The 14,882-nt window shown below is 42.0% G+C and overlaps 1 protein-coding gene across 1 annotated transcript; it reads right to left on the bottom strand.

Annotated features, from left to right (window-relative positions):
- Window positions 1-1,485: 1,485 nt before the first annotated feature.
- Window positions 1,486-9,783, bottom strand: PGRMC1 (progesterone receptor membrane component 1). The gene is made up of 3 exons (XM_016943859.3): window positions 9,264-9,783; window positions 5,488-5,643; window positions 1,486-2,804 (listed from the first exon to the last, which is right to left on the bottom strand). Exons 1-3 carry the CDS (start codon window positions 9,589-9,591, stop codon window positions 2,701-2,703), a joined length of 588 nt encoding a protein of 195 aa, XP_016799348.1. The 5' UTR covers window positions 9,592-9,783; the 3' UTR covers window positions 1,486-2,700.
- Between the last annotated feature and the right edge of the window lie 5,099 nt (window positions 9,784-14,882).

Here is a 14,882-nt window from a genome sequence, read left to right as displayed (position 1 = left end):
TTTGGCCCTCTGAAGTAAGGTGAATGTTACATTATGCAGGGAAGCCAGATATGCAGATACTGAAAACACGTAGTAAATGCTGCTTATGAACCACAGATGCTAGTACTGAGAACAAACTGTCTCTGCAGCTGGTAGGATGACAGCAGGTGGGGAGCAAGCCAGATGTTAACCTAACACCTCCCTCCTTCACTGGACATGTGGTGGTTGTAACAACTACCCCCCCTCCCCCCCGACACCACCATCTTCTTGAATGGTGCCTTTTACATGAATATGGCTTATGTATATGCTAGCTGGATTTGAGAAGTTTTTAGATCAAAGTCCTGCCTTACAGCAATATTCCTTTCCAAGTAACCAACACAATGTTGATTCAGCTCTGAATGGAAGAGAATCAGGTTATTGGGAGTGAAACTTTAATGAGGCTCTAAATCAGGGGTGCCTAATCTCTTCGCTTCCCTGGGCCACATTGGAAGAACTGTCTTAGGCCACACATAAAATACACTAACACTAACGAGAGCTTATGAGCTAAAAAAAAAAAAAAAAATTGCAAAAAAAATCTCATGTTTTAAGAAAGTTTACAAATTTGTGTTGGGCTACATTCAAAGCTTTCCTGGGCCGCATGCAGCCCGTGGGCCATGGGTTGGACAAGCTTGCTCTGGATATTTTCCTCTTGGCAGCAGACAAGCCTGTTTAACTTTGCAAAATGAGTAGCCTAATCTTCACATGCACATGAGATTTCAGGCTGCAAAGGTGGGCCCAACTTCTCTCCCCCACTCCTTCTCCAAAGCATAAGGCATAACAGGTTACATGGCACAAAACAGGCACTCAAACATTTGGTGAATGAAACCAAGTGGGAAAAAAAAACAGCACATTAAAAAAAACTCACAAGTACCTGCAATGTGGTTTGATAACATGAAAAATGGAAATTTCTTTGGTTCAGGAAGTATATCTCTTGTAAGAAAACTCTGCCAATGTTAACATTAAAATGACAAAACACTAATAGGTTGTCTTTGTTTATACAACTGACTGCATATGCAAATCTGTTATCCTTCTTTTGACACGAGGTGAATTAACTTTGCTACTGTAAGGATTCCTGATACTTTCCTGATCAGACAATACATTAACACAAAAAAACCCAAACCCTTCCTTAGCACTTGGCAATGACAATGCCTTCAGTAACCTTACTTCTTAAGAACCTTGCTATAGCCTTCAAGGTGGAGGTCTGCCATTTACAGTTTAGAAAGTTCTGATTTAGGCAAAACTTTGACAAGTCACAAAAAAAGCAATTCAATTCACTATTTCTTAAACAGGACAAGCTGGTATTTGGTTTTTGGTGTGGGGTCTCCGTGAAATTTTGCCCCTTGTTTCTTTTGGAATACAAAAACTCTGCACTCAAAAATTAAACTGAATTTTAAGCCGAAGTAAAATGTCTGAATCAGATTCCCTAGAATAAGGTTTTTAAAAAAATTTAAATAAGTCACCACACTATAGTGGGTAAAACCATTTTTATTAACTGACCAAAGCACATCATTTTGTTTTCTGATTTGAGGTAAAATCATAAAACACAGTTCACAAGAAAATACAATGACTATTTAACCACAATTACAAGTTTGAAATCTCACTAGGTGTTCATATAATACTTTTACAAATTCATACAACTGTATAGTCTACTTAAGCTTAGTGTTAACCAAAAGAGCAATATCAAAGACCTAGACACTTGACTACTACTTTTGCAGTGGGTATAGTTTTATAACAACAGAATAACTGTTACCTTATGAATATACTTTACTTTAAAAACCACTTGACTAGTGACTGTACTGTTTCCTCGTGGTTCAGGGGTGTGCATGAAGGCTCTTAGGAGAGCAAACACCTGTTCCTATTCTGTATGTCCCTCCCTCATTTCAAATGAGAGTAACCAATTGAGTAAAATAACCAAATAACCATTGCCCCACCATGAACATGGGGCTTGGGAAGACAGTCCTACAATCTTCATCATATATTTAGGTTTTTAGGCCAGCCAGCTCTTTTTTTCCAAAGCTTTCTTTTGAATGTTCAGATCCTATTTTAATCCTAACTATAGACTACTGTGTTTGTGAGGGTGTCTGAGTGTCTATGTGAGGGCAAGGACAACAGTGCAGTCCAGAAACACAGAAAATATGCTTTTTTGCAGCTGAGCTCTGTTTTGAGATTTCATTTTGTTACTGGACAGCGCTTAATCCATACCAAAGTCTTTGGAACACTGCAGATTTGCTTTAGAGGTAGATAAAACAGAAATCATGCAGTTAAGTCAATTGAGAAAAAAAAAGGGATTTGTTGTCTTTACAGAACATCATGACTAAAAGTTGATCCTTTGCTCTTGGTGCACATTTAAGATTTTTACCTGTTTTGGGAAATACCCAAGTCTTCCTTGTCTCTCAGGAAAAACACATTTAAATTCATCCTGTACTAACTACAGATAGAAGAAAAACAGTATTAACATGTGTATTACAGCACTGCAGTTCACTTTCTGGATTTGTGACACACAAACACATCATGCATTCTAAGAAGTTAATTTTATTAGTGTCACTAGTGATGTTAATTAAAAAACTTACAGCAAGTGCTCAAAACTTTCTAAATATTGTAATCACTATGTTTTAAAGACAGAGTGGACTGTTACAAATGATTTTGCAAAATACAAAAATAGATATACTTCCACTGAATGCTTTAATCATTTTTCCGGGCACTCTCATCTTTTGGTTCTTCCTCATCTGAGTACACAGTGGGCTCCTCCCCCTCCTTCAGCAGTTTGCCCACGTGATGATACTTGACTGGAGGTAGAGAAGAAAACACAAATGGTCATTCTCATTCTTTCTAAAACATCATTACCACGTTTCAATTTAAAGCATTTATCAGAGGCCTGCAATATACTCAGCAATGTGTTGGGCTTCTTGAAGGATACAAAGGTGGTTTATACCACCGTCCTTGCCAACAGGGAATTTGTTTTGTTCAGAAGACAGACATATAAAACAGGTGGCAACGTCTGGCAATGAGTGTGCAAGGTAACATCAAAATGAATTGTGTGTAGGGAATGTTTAGAAGAACAGGGGCAAGTGATGAGTTCATCAGAAGGGTTACAGAATACTTCATGGAAGGAGGATATATTTTGGAAAAATGTATAGAAGGATTTAGGGAGGGAGTTCCAGAAAATGCAAACGCCATGTACAAATGCATACAGGTAAGACAACGTATCTGGGAAGCAATGAAGAGACCAAGTTGGCAGGAGTAGAGTTAACATTTAGAAGTTAGTAGGAGATAAGATTGGCTAAGTAGTGTGGGGAAATATTATGAAAGATCTGAAAAGCCAGCCTGAGTTTGGACTTATAGGTGGCAAAGGGCACTGAAGGTTTATAAGCGAAGGAATGACACAGTAAAATAGTGCTTTAACAACGATATTATCAATGTGGTATATAGGGCAGATTTCAGTAAGGAGAGACTGGGAACAGGGCGATCCAGAGGCCAGCGTGCAGATCCAGATGCAAAGGAACCAGCGCCAGGAGCAGGGTGGTGTCCAGGGGAATGGAAAGGGACAGATGAGAAGTACTTTGAAAGAAAACTGGAAGCATGAATTAATTAAGTGAAAATTGGAGCTCCCATGGACCAAAATGGGAACTCTGTGGAGGGAGCCATTCTGGAGGCTCACATGACAGGAGATCTAAAACATGGAATGGACAAGTGAAGTCAGGATTGGCAAGAAAAAAAAAAAAAAGGTTTCCCTGAAAATCTTTCAGAAAGAGAGTTCAATCCAACTGTGGGGATAGAAGCCATATTGTAGGGAGGAAAAAGGTATAGAGAGGAAATGAAGTAGTGGTTAGGAATAAAAACTTGTAAGAAGTTTGTTTGACAGTGAAAGGAAGGAATAATAGTCTCATAGATGAAGAGGAGAGCAAGAGACAGAACGTTTTTCCCAGCACAGAGAAAAACCTATGGGTGGTTAAAGGAAGTGGTAAAGGAGCCAGGAGATGACTGGAGGTGTTGGAGAAAACAGATGTAAGGGTGCAAACCAGAATGCAAAAGACTTGAGAAGAGATGGCATCAGCAAACCACCTCATCACTGTAGCCAAACTAATGCAGGGTTGATCATCTGAATGTCCAAAGCCAAGAGTCTCCTCTTCCTGAATATGAGTAGGAATTAGAGGGGTAACCAACCTGTCTAACCAGGTAACTAAAGCTGCTTTTGTGTGAAATAACCGTTGGGAACAATTGGAACTGTGTGAGACAAATAAAAGCCAGGTGGCGCCTGGGAAACCTGCCTTAAGGGGAATCCACACCAACTTTAAGTGTAGCTGAGGAGTCACAACAGCATCTGGGGCTAGCCTTAAAGTGGAAAAAAAAAATCACACTTTTTCTCCCACTGATGAAGGCAAGCCCTAGAAAATAGAGCTTTGTAAGTTAGACACTACAATTCATTGGTTTCATATAGAAAACTAATTACAAAGGCATCCTTATGATGCCAAAAATTAGGGACTCTATTAGGTAACTGAACTGTTTTCCAAAGTATAAAAACTTGCCTCTAGACTTGGAAGTTATATGTAGCCTGCTTGAGACCAAAACTCAAAGGCAGAGACACATCTGGCTAATTATTAATCCAGAACTCTCTCTGAAGTCAGCATTATTTTCAAAGAAAATGGTTGGATATAGCCAAGAGAACATGTAATATTTAACTGATTATAGAGAACACACATAGAAAACTACATTTTAAATGAAAAATCTTCAAATAATGCTCATGGTCTTTATATACTGTTTCATAAAAGCTGGGAAAGACTCTTATTCAAATTCTTGGCAGTGAAATATTGCTAGAGTGACAATTAAACAGTTAGATTTGACAGAAACCAATTCCTGAATTCTCAAAATCTGAACTTAACCCCTCATTCCTATTTCTCCCCAAAGACCTCAGCCCATAGCATAAGCCAGAAACAAGCATCTCCTTTTTACTTTCTTTTTAAAAATGCAGACACCATTGTTGCTGGGCACATTATAAGCATCATTTGTAGATGAGGCCTATAGTTAGGTTCAATTAGATTCAAAGAGAAGCTGTTTCACAGAATACAAGTCTCCCATTCTTCAACAGAGATGTGGGCTGCTTTTAAACGGCAAGCTCTACAAGAGACGGCTTATGAAAATCCCTTTCTGTAGCCAAGATGGACACTGTCCTTTCCCTGACACACCAAGCACCAAATCCTCATTTGGAATCTAGCAAATCTCTCAAAAATTTAAAAATCAAAACCAGAAACCCAAGTTTCCATAGAGAACTGGCTAAAAATTGGTATGCAATCATAGCAAGTGACTCAGCACTGCTACAATTACTTCAAGCCATGAACTTGATCCGTCCAAGATTAAGGAGCCTATCAAAATGCACCCAAGTTTCAGGCTGCTTAGTAATAACTATTGTCCTGCCACGAATCCCCATTACTGGTAGAAATTTGACCCAGACACAATTTTAAAAATGCTTACAAGTGAACTGAGACTCCCAGTCACTCAGAGTCTCCTGCTGGGCAGCAGTGAGGTCAGAAAGGTCATCATACTCATCCTTCAGTGCTTCCTTATCCAGGCAAAATGTGGCAAGGCCCCTGGATGCATCTCTTCCAGCAAAGACCCCATACGGCCCCTCTTCAAAAACAAAACCAAAGATCAATTCTTTATTAGACAGTCAATTTCTCTGTGATTTATACACAGAAAATGGCTTCCCTATTCATCAACATAGCCCCATTTTTGAATATCAAATTCCATTAGGAAACCATAGTAATGTTGATATTCTGAACATTATGTAGGAGACATAGAAAGACCTGTTGTCATTTAACTTTTAAATAACTAAAAGTAAATCAAACTGCTATACATTTGCGTCAGTCTCCTGTGGTTTCCAAATAGCTAGTAAAAAAGTCATACGTGGTTAGTGATCTCTTGGGGTAGTGGTAGTAGGGAATCATACAAGAACATTGAACTGGGAGCCTGACAGTTCTAGGCACTTGGGGCTACACCAGTGAGAGTTATGGTTTCTTAAGATAATAAGCACTGATGTGTACATGAAAACACATTTCCTTATGAATATATTCTGATATGTTTTAATGAAACAAAGGTATCTTATAGAGATCTTTGGTTCCAAGGCTCAATTAAACATTAACTCATGGCATCTGCAGAAGAACCATTTTATAACAGTATCGGTGGTTTAAAAATCTATCCACATTACATAACCTTCACTGTCAATAAATAAGAGATAACACAGAGATCAGTCTTCATTATCTGTTTTTTGGTGGGCTTGAGAAGACTGTGAAAATACTAAAATTTTCATGGAAAAGAGGCTGAATCAATACTGCAAAACAACTCTATAAAACAACTCTATAAAATGTGATTATTTGTGATATTATACTGAACTTTTGTCTAAGAGAGCAGAGAATCATTCTGTGGGTACACAAAGTGGATATTTAGACTTATTTAAATATTGCACAACTAAATGAAGAGAATCCAGTGTACTTTAAACAATGTGTTGTTTCCCCCAAGGCAGATTGAATAGCAGCCCTGACATTAAAATGTTTGTAGGGAACCATTATGCCAAGTATGAGAATAGATCAAGTTTCAATATGGCCGGGTCACCTGAAACCTCAATACACTCAGAAATTTTTTACAAATTTTACAACTTTTAAATGCAAGTAAAATTCCAAAGAAAAATGCTTATTTTTAATCATCATTACATGCTGCCACATTCACTAAAGAAGGTAAAAAAAAGCCCACATTTTTCATAAATGTACACCCTAGTGGAAATGGCAGCACCTAGTGCTTGAGAATAGGCAAATGCAATGGTTTGAACCTCACCATTTCAGAAATTATGGTCATTGGCTTGGTAGAGTGAGTCTTTACCAAGCAAACCTCATAGAATATTTAAACATAGAATATTTAAACCTCATAGAATATTTAAACATTTAAACAATTAAATGTTCTCTAGTGGGAACATTAAAAGTCTTTTAAAAATACATATTATTCAGTGCAACATATATTCACTAGAACGTAAGCTCCATAGGCAGAGATTTGTGTCTGTTTTGCTCACTGCTATATTCCCACATCTACAACAGTGCCTTGCACAGAATTAACAGGCACTAGAATGACTAATTTTTAGGAATCCTTTACAACATGAAGCATCACTTTCTACCATGATGTCACGTAGTCATGGGCTCACTGAATGACAGTGCAAGATAGAGACAGAGATCTCACAATAGGCCATCTTTATCACTTTTCAGAGGGAAAACTAAGGCTCTGAGAGAACAATGCTTTGCACAAGGTCACACAGCTAGTCATGACCCAATCAGGACTAGAACGCAGGTTGCCTGACTCCTAGTTTTGTGCTCTGTGCACAGGCTGGCATCCTCTCAATGACTCTGCAAACTACAGTCATGATGATGCCTCATGCACATGTTTTCACTCCTTTAATATTGAGCTCAATATTAACAGGTATTTACATGATTATGTTTATTGATAAAGCAACTATGTGTGCTACTCTAAGTGACAAATAATGTATGTGGTTTTCAAATGATTTTGACAGTTACATGCCTATAGAAAGCAGGTATTCTAAAATATCCACAGGCTTGGTGCAGTGGCTCATGCCTGTAATCTCAGCACTTTGGGAAATGGAGGTGGAAGGACTGCTTGAGCCCAGGAGTTCGAGACCAGCCTGGGCAACACAGGAGGGAGACCCTGTCTCTAAAAAATAAATAAAATTTATTTTTTATAATAAATAAATATCTGCAAGAAAAAACTGAGCTCCTTAACCTTAACACATCTGATTTTGATCAGTTGGACTGGGAGACTAAAATGAATGCCTGAGTTTGTGTACTGCCTTCTGTACTCTTCCCTCTCTCAGGCCAGTGTGGAATGAGCACCGTCCATGTGGACATCCTCTAAGCTCCTTGTGTTTAGAGGAGTCCATATTGGAGGAGCCAAAACCTCTTCTTCCTCATCTCCAAGTATTCTATAAAGCAGGACTTTGCAAGCCTGGCTGCTTTTCAAATTCGCCTGGGAAGCATATTAAAATACAGACTCCCGGACCACCCGAGACTCATTTGCAGCTCTGGCGGTTAGACTGGGAATCTGTATTTTTCCTCAGATGCATCAGGTGATTCTGATACGCAACCAGGTTTGCAAAAACCTCGCCTCTAAGGAACCCATCAGGCCTGCCTTCTCCAACAGCTCAGCAGTGCAGCAGTCATCCATTCTTCATTTCCCTCTGGTTGGCTTTTCCTGATATCCCCCCACCCAGCAGTCTTCATAGCTCTACTCCTTTTGTTTCTTGGTATCCTCCCACTTCTCCCTCCCTCCATTTTAATTTTTCTTGGCTTCTAATCCTTTCTCTCCTGCTATAGACTAAATACCATATTACCTTAAAAGCTTGCCACGTTACCATTGTCCACCATATTCAGCCTTTATTCCTCCCTCAAACAGCCCCCTTCCTCCTTGTTCACCTTCCAGCCTTTCCCCATCTGCCACACACAGCACAAGCGCACACAGACCAAACACATGCCACACACATACCTGACGCATGACCCATTTCAAGCGCGCATGCACACACCACACACACACACCCCTGATAAATCACATACACTAAACACGCACACACCGCGCATGCACACACCACGAGTGCACACACACATCACTATCCACCGGGCACAAAGCTTTTACCTGCTGCTAATCCCGTCTCGGCGTTTTCTCCCACACCCTCATATTTCAAACCTACTCCCGGTGTCATTGGCCTTCCCGTCTTCTCTAGGTCCTGGACCTTTTCTCACTCTCGCCCTCCCCCATGCCTCCCTCGGAACACCCTCATTTCCTTCCTAGAACCCGACACTACCCCCTCCTCCTTCCAGGAATCCCCAAGCCCAGGACCTTCGAAAACTACCCCAACAGCCTGGGCTTTGATGTGTCCCCCCTCAACGCCTTCGAGCTTCGTGGTCCCACCCACCCCCGGCTTAAGCGCCTCAGCCTTCTTTCTCTAACCCCCTCCCAGCGCTGTCAGCGCGGGCCGGGGATCCGCGTCCCTGACTGGCCCGCAGCCCCTCTAGAGCGCCTCTTGTTCCCTGCCCGCCCCGGGAGCCTCCCGGCTCTCCGCCTGCCCGCCTACCCTAGCTCGCCGCCATTCCTCCCTCCACTCAGGGGCGCCCCGCTCCCGCCTCGCCTCTCTCCCGCCCAGCCCCGTGCCGGGGCCCCCTTCTTTTGTCTCCAAGCCCCCCTCGCCGGCCGCGTACCGGGCCCGTAGAATTTGCGGCCTTTGGTCACATCGAACACCTTGCCGTTGATGGCCATGAGTATGCGCGGGTCCTGGACGCCGTCGAAGCGCCGCAGCTCGGCGGGGGTGAAGTCGCGCCGCTTGAGGCGGGGCAGAGGGGGCGGCTCGTCGTCGTCGCTGTCGCCGCTGGCCGCCGGCTGGTCCCCGCGCACGATCTTGTAGAGCAGGAAGATGCAGAGGCCAAGCAGCAGCAGGTTGAGCGGCGACGTGAAAATCTCATGCAGCAGCCCGCCGCTCTCCAGATCGCTCGGGTCGGCGCCAGTCGCCACCACATCCTCGGCAGCCATGATCTCTGGAGTAAAGGTTGGGCCGCGCTAGGCAGGGCTCCGGAACTCGCCGCTTTCTCCTCCCTCTGAGCGAGCGAGTGGCGCGCGGGGTTCGGCGGCGGCCAGAGACTAGCCGGGGAGGAGGCGGGGCCTGAGGGGCGGAGCCTCCAAGCCCCGCCTCCCCCGAGGCCACCTAAGCGCCCCGCCCTGCTCGGCCCCGCCCTGCTCGGTCCCGCCCCGCAGCCCTCAGGGCCCCCTACAAAGCCTCTAGAGTCCGGCGCCGCTCCCCCGCGGCCGCGCGGTGCCCCCCTCAGTTCTACCTGGGAGGCCCCAGCCCAGCCTCACGCCATCCTCGCGCCATCCTATAGCTGAGCGCGACGCACGCGCTGCCCTCCTCTGAACCCCTTTTTTGCTCCTCGCAGACCGACCCGCTGGGAGGGCCTCGGCATTGCCGGGCTCTGTGCGAGCGCCCCTCCGCCACCTGATGCGCGCCAGACACCGACTCCCTTTCTCTTGCTGCAGGCTTTTCCCTGCCTCCCATTCTGAAGCCCCTCATCTTCCCCCTGCCGTTCCCGGGCCCTCCAAGCTGTCTTAGGAGACAGGAAACTCATTCTTCGAACTCCATTTTCTATGTTAGAGCCCTACACGACTCATTTTCACCTTGGGAACCCCCATTCGCTCTCCTTGATGGCCCTTCCCCAATTCTCCCCCAGATGCTGTGGGACCGACACCCCCGGGATTGCTAAAGTCAGTGCACAACTCTCCCTATTATCTGGGGAAACGAATCTGATCGCCCAGTTAACTTTGGGTTTGTTCTCCGAAAAACCCTTTTGCAATTACTGATTTGCTCAGTCACCAGGCATTAACAAGCAACGTTCTCTTGTTGCTCTTTTTTCCCCCTCAGAATAATGTGAAAGTTTCTTTGTTTGGCAGCGTTCTTCTATTTGGAGTCTGTCAGGCTACCCTTGGCAGTCACAATAACCCTGAGCTGGAGCCCAGACAAAGGCGGGAGTTTGGAAGGATCCTAGGCCTGGTCCCTTCCTTTCCTAGGTATTTCATCCGGCCTTTGATGTGCTAACAGGCTGCACAGAAGCAGGCCTCCACGGAGGAAGGGGTTGCCTCGTCCTAATCTGGCCCTTTTTCTGGTGGCGGGGGGAGAGGAGGGAGAAGAAAGGATAGAGAGGGAAACAAATAATTAAAACCAAGCCGTGCACACATCTGCAGCCCAGAGCAGTACTTTTCCACCAAGTGTTCTGTTGGCTTGCACATAACTTACTCCTCCTCCCAACACGCAAGAGACTTGAGTAAAGATTGGCTTCCTACCTCAGAATTCTAAAAATTTCTGGCAAAAACTGCTTCCATCCCTGCCCCCCACATCTTCTTAAATCATTATAAAGTGTAATGAGCCAAACAATCTTTGTATCGGGCCCAGGCATTTTTCTCAGAGCTAAATTTGGGATTAGCTGAAACAGCCCCTCCAAATCTTTTGTCAAAACTCTTCAATTTAATCATGGAGAAACAGGCTCAAACTGAGGGCACTTGTCTATAGTTAGAATCTATCTCTTTTAACATGTATGGCCAAGAAAATTTAGAAAGCTAATAAACTTATATTTTCATTTGCAACTAATATGACAAAGGGTTAATATTTATTTGAGAGATCATTTGGATTGATAAGAAAATGTATAAGATTCTAGTCAATAAATGGGAAAAAATAGGAACAGGTAGTTCACAAAAGAGAGCATGCCAGTGGTGAATAAGCATATGAAAAATGTTCAGTCTCATTAGTAACAAAAAGAAAAGCATGGAGATGCCACTGTCACCTACTACTTTTCTACAGGAAAGATAAAAGGGAAAAAAAAAGGATAACACACTATTGGCGAGAGAGTGGTGAGACTCACATACGCTGTTGGGTATAGCCTTTTATTATCCATAAAAATATTTTCTATCCATTAATCCCACTTCTAGAAATCTGCTCTTTGACCTAGTAATTCCATTTTCAGGAATCCATCCCAAGGAGACAGAAACGCAGACAAATATTTCATTACTAAGATGCTCAGCAGAGATTCATTTTTAATACAGAAAAACTGGAAACAACCTAAATGTCCGACTTCAAATAAAATGGCTAATTAATTCACTTGAATTGTGACAAAACCATTAAAAGGCCATTCAAATATCATCATTCTGGAGTCCTAATTAGGGAAAGGGAATCAGGCTGGTGGGAGCATGAAATAGCAAAAAGAAAAAGCAAATAAGCTACAAATCTCCCTTTCTTCATGACCAAGATGCAGCCTTCCTGCGCAAATAATTCACAATCTTCCCATGCCCAGCTATCACCAGACACCTGTAAGTTAGCTCATTGCGACCTTGGCATTATCAATATTACACAAAGACCTCTTCAACAGACAGCATAAACGCCATCCTATAAAATTTCCAGCAAGCCTTTGTCTCCTGGCAGTTGGCTTCTCTCTTGCAGGCTGCCCTTTGTCTCTCTGGCAACATATTTTCCTACTTTATCTAATAAATCTACCTTCTTTTAACTAAAACTGTTTTGGTAAATTCTTTTACCAAAAATCATGACATGGCAAAACGCTTGTGTTTTAATCTTGAGGGAAAAACAGGATACAAAACTATACACAGTATGAACTCAACTATGTCAAAAAATTCATAAAACAAAGCGTGGAAAGAAATATGCTAAAATGTTAACTGTTGTGATTGTTAGTTTCTTCTTTATACCTTTCTACATTTTCCACAATGGGCACTTGTCACTTTTAACCTCGGGGGGAAAATGGTTTATTATTTATTTTCTGAAAAAAAAATGTAGAATGATAATACATGTTCACTATAACAAACTTAAACAATACGTGAGTGTATAAAGTAAAAAATGAAACTCCTTTCTCCCTCTCCAAGTTCCCCAAACAGTACTTAAATCAGGCCCATACATTAGCAGTTTGGCTTATATTCTTGCAGACATGCAACATACACACACACACACACACACACACACACACACACACACACACATTTTGTTTTATAAAACTGGGGGAAATTTTATATAATAAAAGTTTTATCATTTTTTTCCAATAAAGAGAGACACAGAGTAAAAAAACAAAACAAAAACCAAGCCATTAGCTCCCCACCCAGATAACCCCTGCTGGAATGTTTTTTCAAAGTAATATTTGTCTAAAGTTAGAAAATTCAAACTATGGGAAGATATAGAAGACAACTGAAGTCCCTCTCCTCACTCTTGATTCTCTTTCCTCAAAGGTAACCGCTATTAAATCTGGGGAAAGTGTTTTCATGGAGGGATGGGGAGGATTAATAATTCTCATTTATCGTAGTCCAGTGTCTCTTCTGCTACACCTCTGTGTCCCCTTGGAGGATAATGGATTAAAGGAAGTCCTGCTTCACAAGGAGGGTAGAAAACTTGTACAACTTAAGACCTCAAGAAGTGATACAGTTTAAAAATATAAATGCTTGCAAACCAGATTTGATGTTCAATAAAGTGGGCTATTAGCTAACACTGGGATGTAGAGATTGTTGAAGAAAAGCATCCCATCATTCAGGCTCATGTCAGAATCAATGCTGAGTGGAATGGTCTCCTCCAGGGTGGCAGTTCTCAAGTTATCTGGAAATAAGCAAGAGTGCTCCTGAATAAAAAGCCCCCTTCAGAACATGAGAGTTGCCTTAATATGCTATTTGGCTCCAAGTCAATTCCTAAAGCCGATGTACTTGACCCAAGGACTACTTATTTCCCAAGATACATGTTAAGTCTTTTAGTGTTTTCAAACTTTCTGTCTCCTTTTAATTATTTTCAAAGGTTTTAAAGAGCTTTCAGAGAAAAATAGAACAATTGGCTGATTAGCTAGAAAATGTTTGGGAAATAATTCAGCCTAGTAAGGAAGCAAATAAATCCAAAGGAACATAAAAACAATGCACCATTTCTCATCATTCAAATGACTGGAGTGTTCTTTTTTCTCTTTTGTTTCTTGGAGCTTTTTAAGAATGGTAATACTTGGTGTTGGCAAGCACAGAGTAAAACAAGCACTCTGACACAATTGGCAAGAGTGAAATTGCTAGAATGCAAGATTCATTTTGTTCACCAATGTATTTCAAGCCCCTAGACCATGTCTGGCACATAGTAGGCATGCAATAAACATTTGTTGAACTTAATTATATTGTAAAAGGGTCTAGGCTTTCTAGAAAGTCCTTTGGCAATATGCAATAAAAGCCTCAAACTATTCCTAGCCTGTGGCCAAGAAATTTAACTTCCAGGAATTTCCCCTAGGGAAGTGTTCAGAGATGTGAACAGAGATTTGAGTAGAAGAATCACAAAGCATGATACATGATAGCAAAAAACTGGAAACAGCCTAAGTATCCAAAGATGCTCCCCATCTCACTCAGAGTAAAAGCTCAAGTCCTTATAGCACCTACAAGGCCCTACCGGATCTGCGGTACTCTACCCAACCTTACCTTTAAGACATTAGGATCTCACCACTTTCTTCCCTGGTCACTCTACTACAGCTACAGTGGCCTCCTTGCTGCCCTTTGAACAAGCAGCCATATTTCCAATTCAGGGCCTCTGTACTTGTCATTCCATTTGTCTGGAATGCCCTTCCCCAGACATTCTCATGGGTCATTCCCTCGCTACTTTCAAATCTCACACCACCTTCTTCCTACTCCTCATCCTCCTTCCCTGCTTCATTTTCCCCCATTGCATTTACTGCTTCCTTATATACAGTATCACTTCTCATTTTTTTTATCTCTTCCAACTTGAACATAAGGTGCACAAGAACAGAGGCTTTTGTCTATATTCTTCACTGTTGTATTCCTTGTGCTTAGAATAGTGCCTGGCATGTAGTAGGTGCTCAATAAATATTTGTGGAATTGAGTTTGAATATGGAAGCCCATTATGTTAAATACCCATGCACAGAAAAAAAAATCTGAAGGAAATGCACCTAAAAGTTAAGAGTTATCTCTGGGTTGTGAGATTATAGGTAATTTTTGCTATCTTCTTTATCCAGTGAATATAAACTCTTTTTATTATTGTAACAAGCAATAAAAAGTTTAAAAATTTAAAGACTAGAAAACAAAATTCTACAGTTGCCAACTATGTCTTGAGTGATAGTATATGGATCCACATTCCCAATTTCAGAGACTGGAGACTTCATGCTGAGATTTTAAAGAGACCCCAAAGGAACCTGCCCATCTACATCCACTCAACCAACCTTGATTGAGCTCCAGCTCCATGCTAAACTCTGTGGTGAGCCTACGGATGCAAAGTCCTTTCCCTCAAAGAAGGAGCTCACAGTCTA

This window comes from Pan troglodytes, chromosome X (assembly GCF_028858775.2).
Source record: "Pan troglodytes isolate AG18354 chromosome X, NHGRI_mPanTro3-v2.0_pri, whole genome shotgun sequence".
Taxonomy (NCBI): domain Eukaryota; kingdom Metazoa; phylum Chordata; class Mammalia; order Primates; family Hominidae; genus Pan; species Pan troglodytes.
Note: the sequence above shows the minus strand (reverse complement) of the source record. Positions and strands in the feature narration are given on the sequence as shown.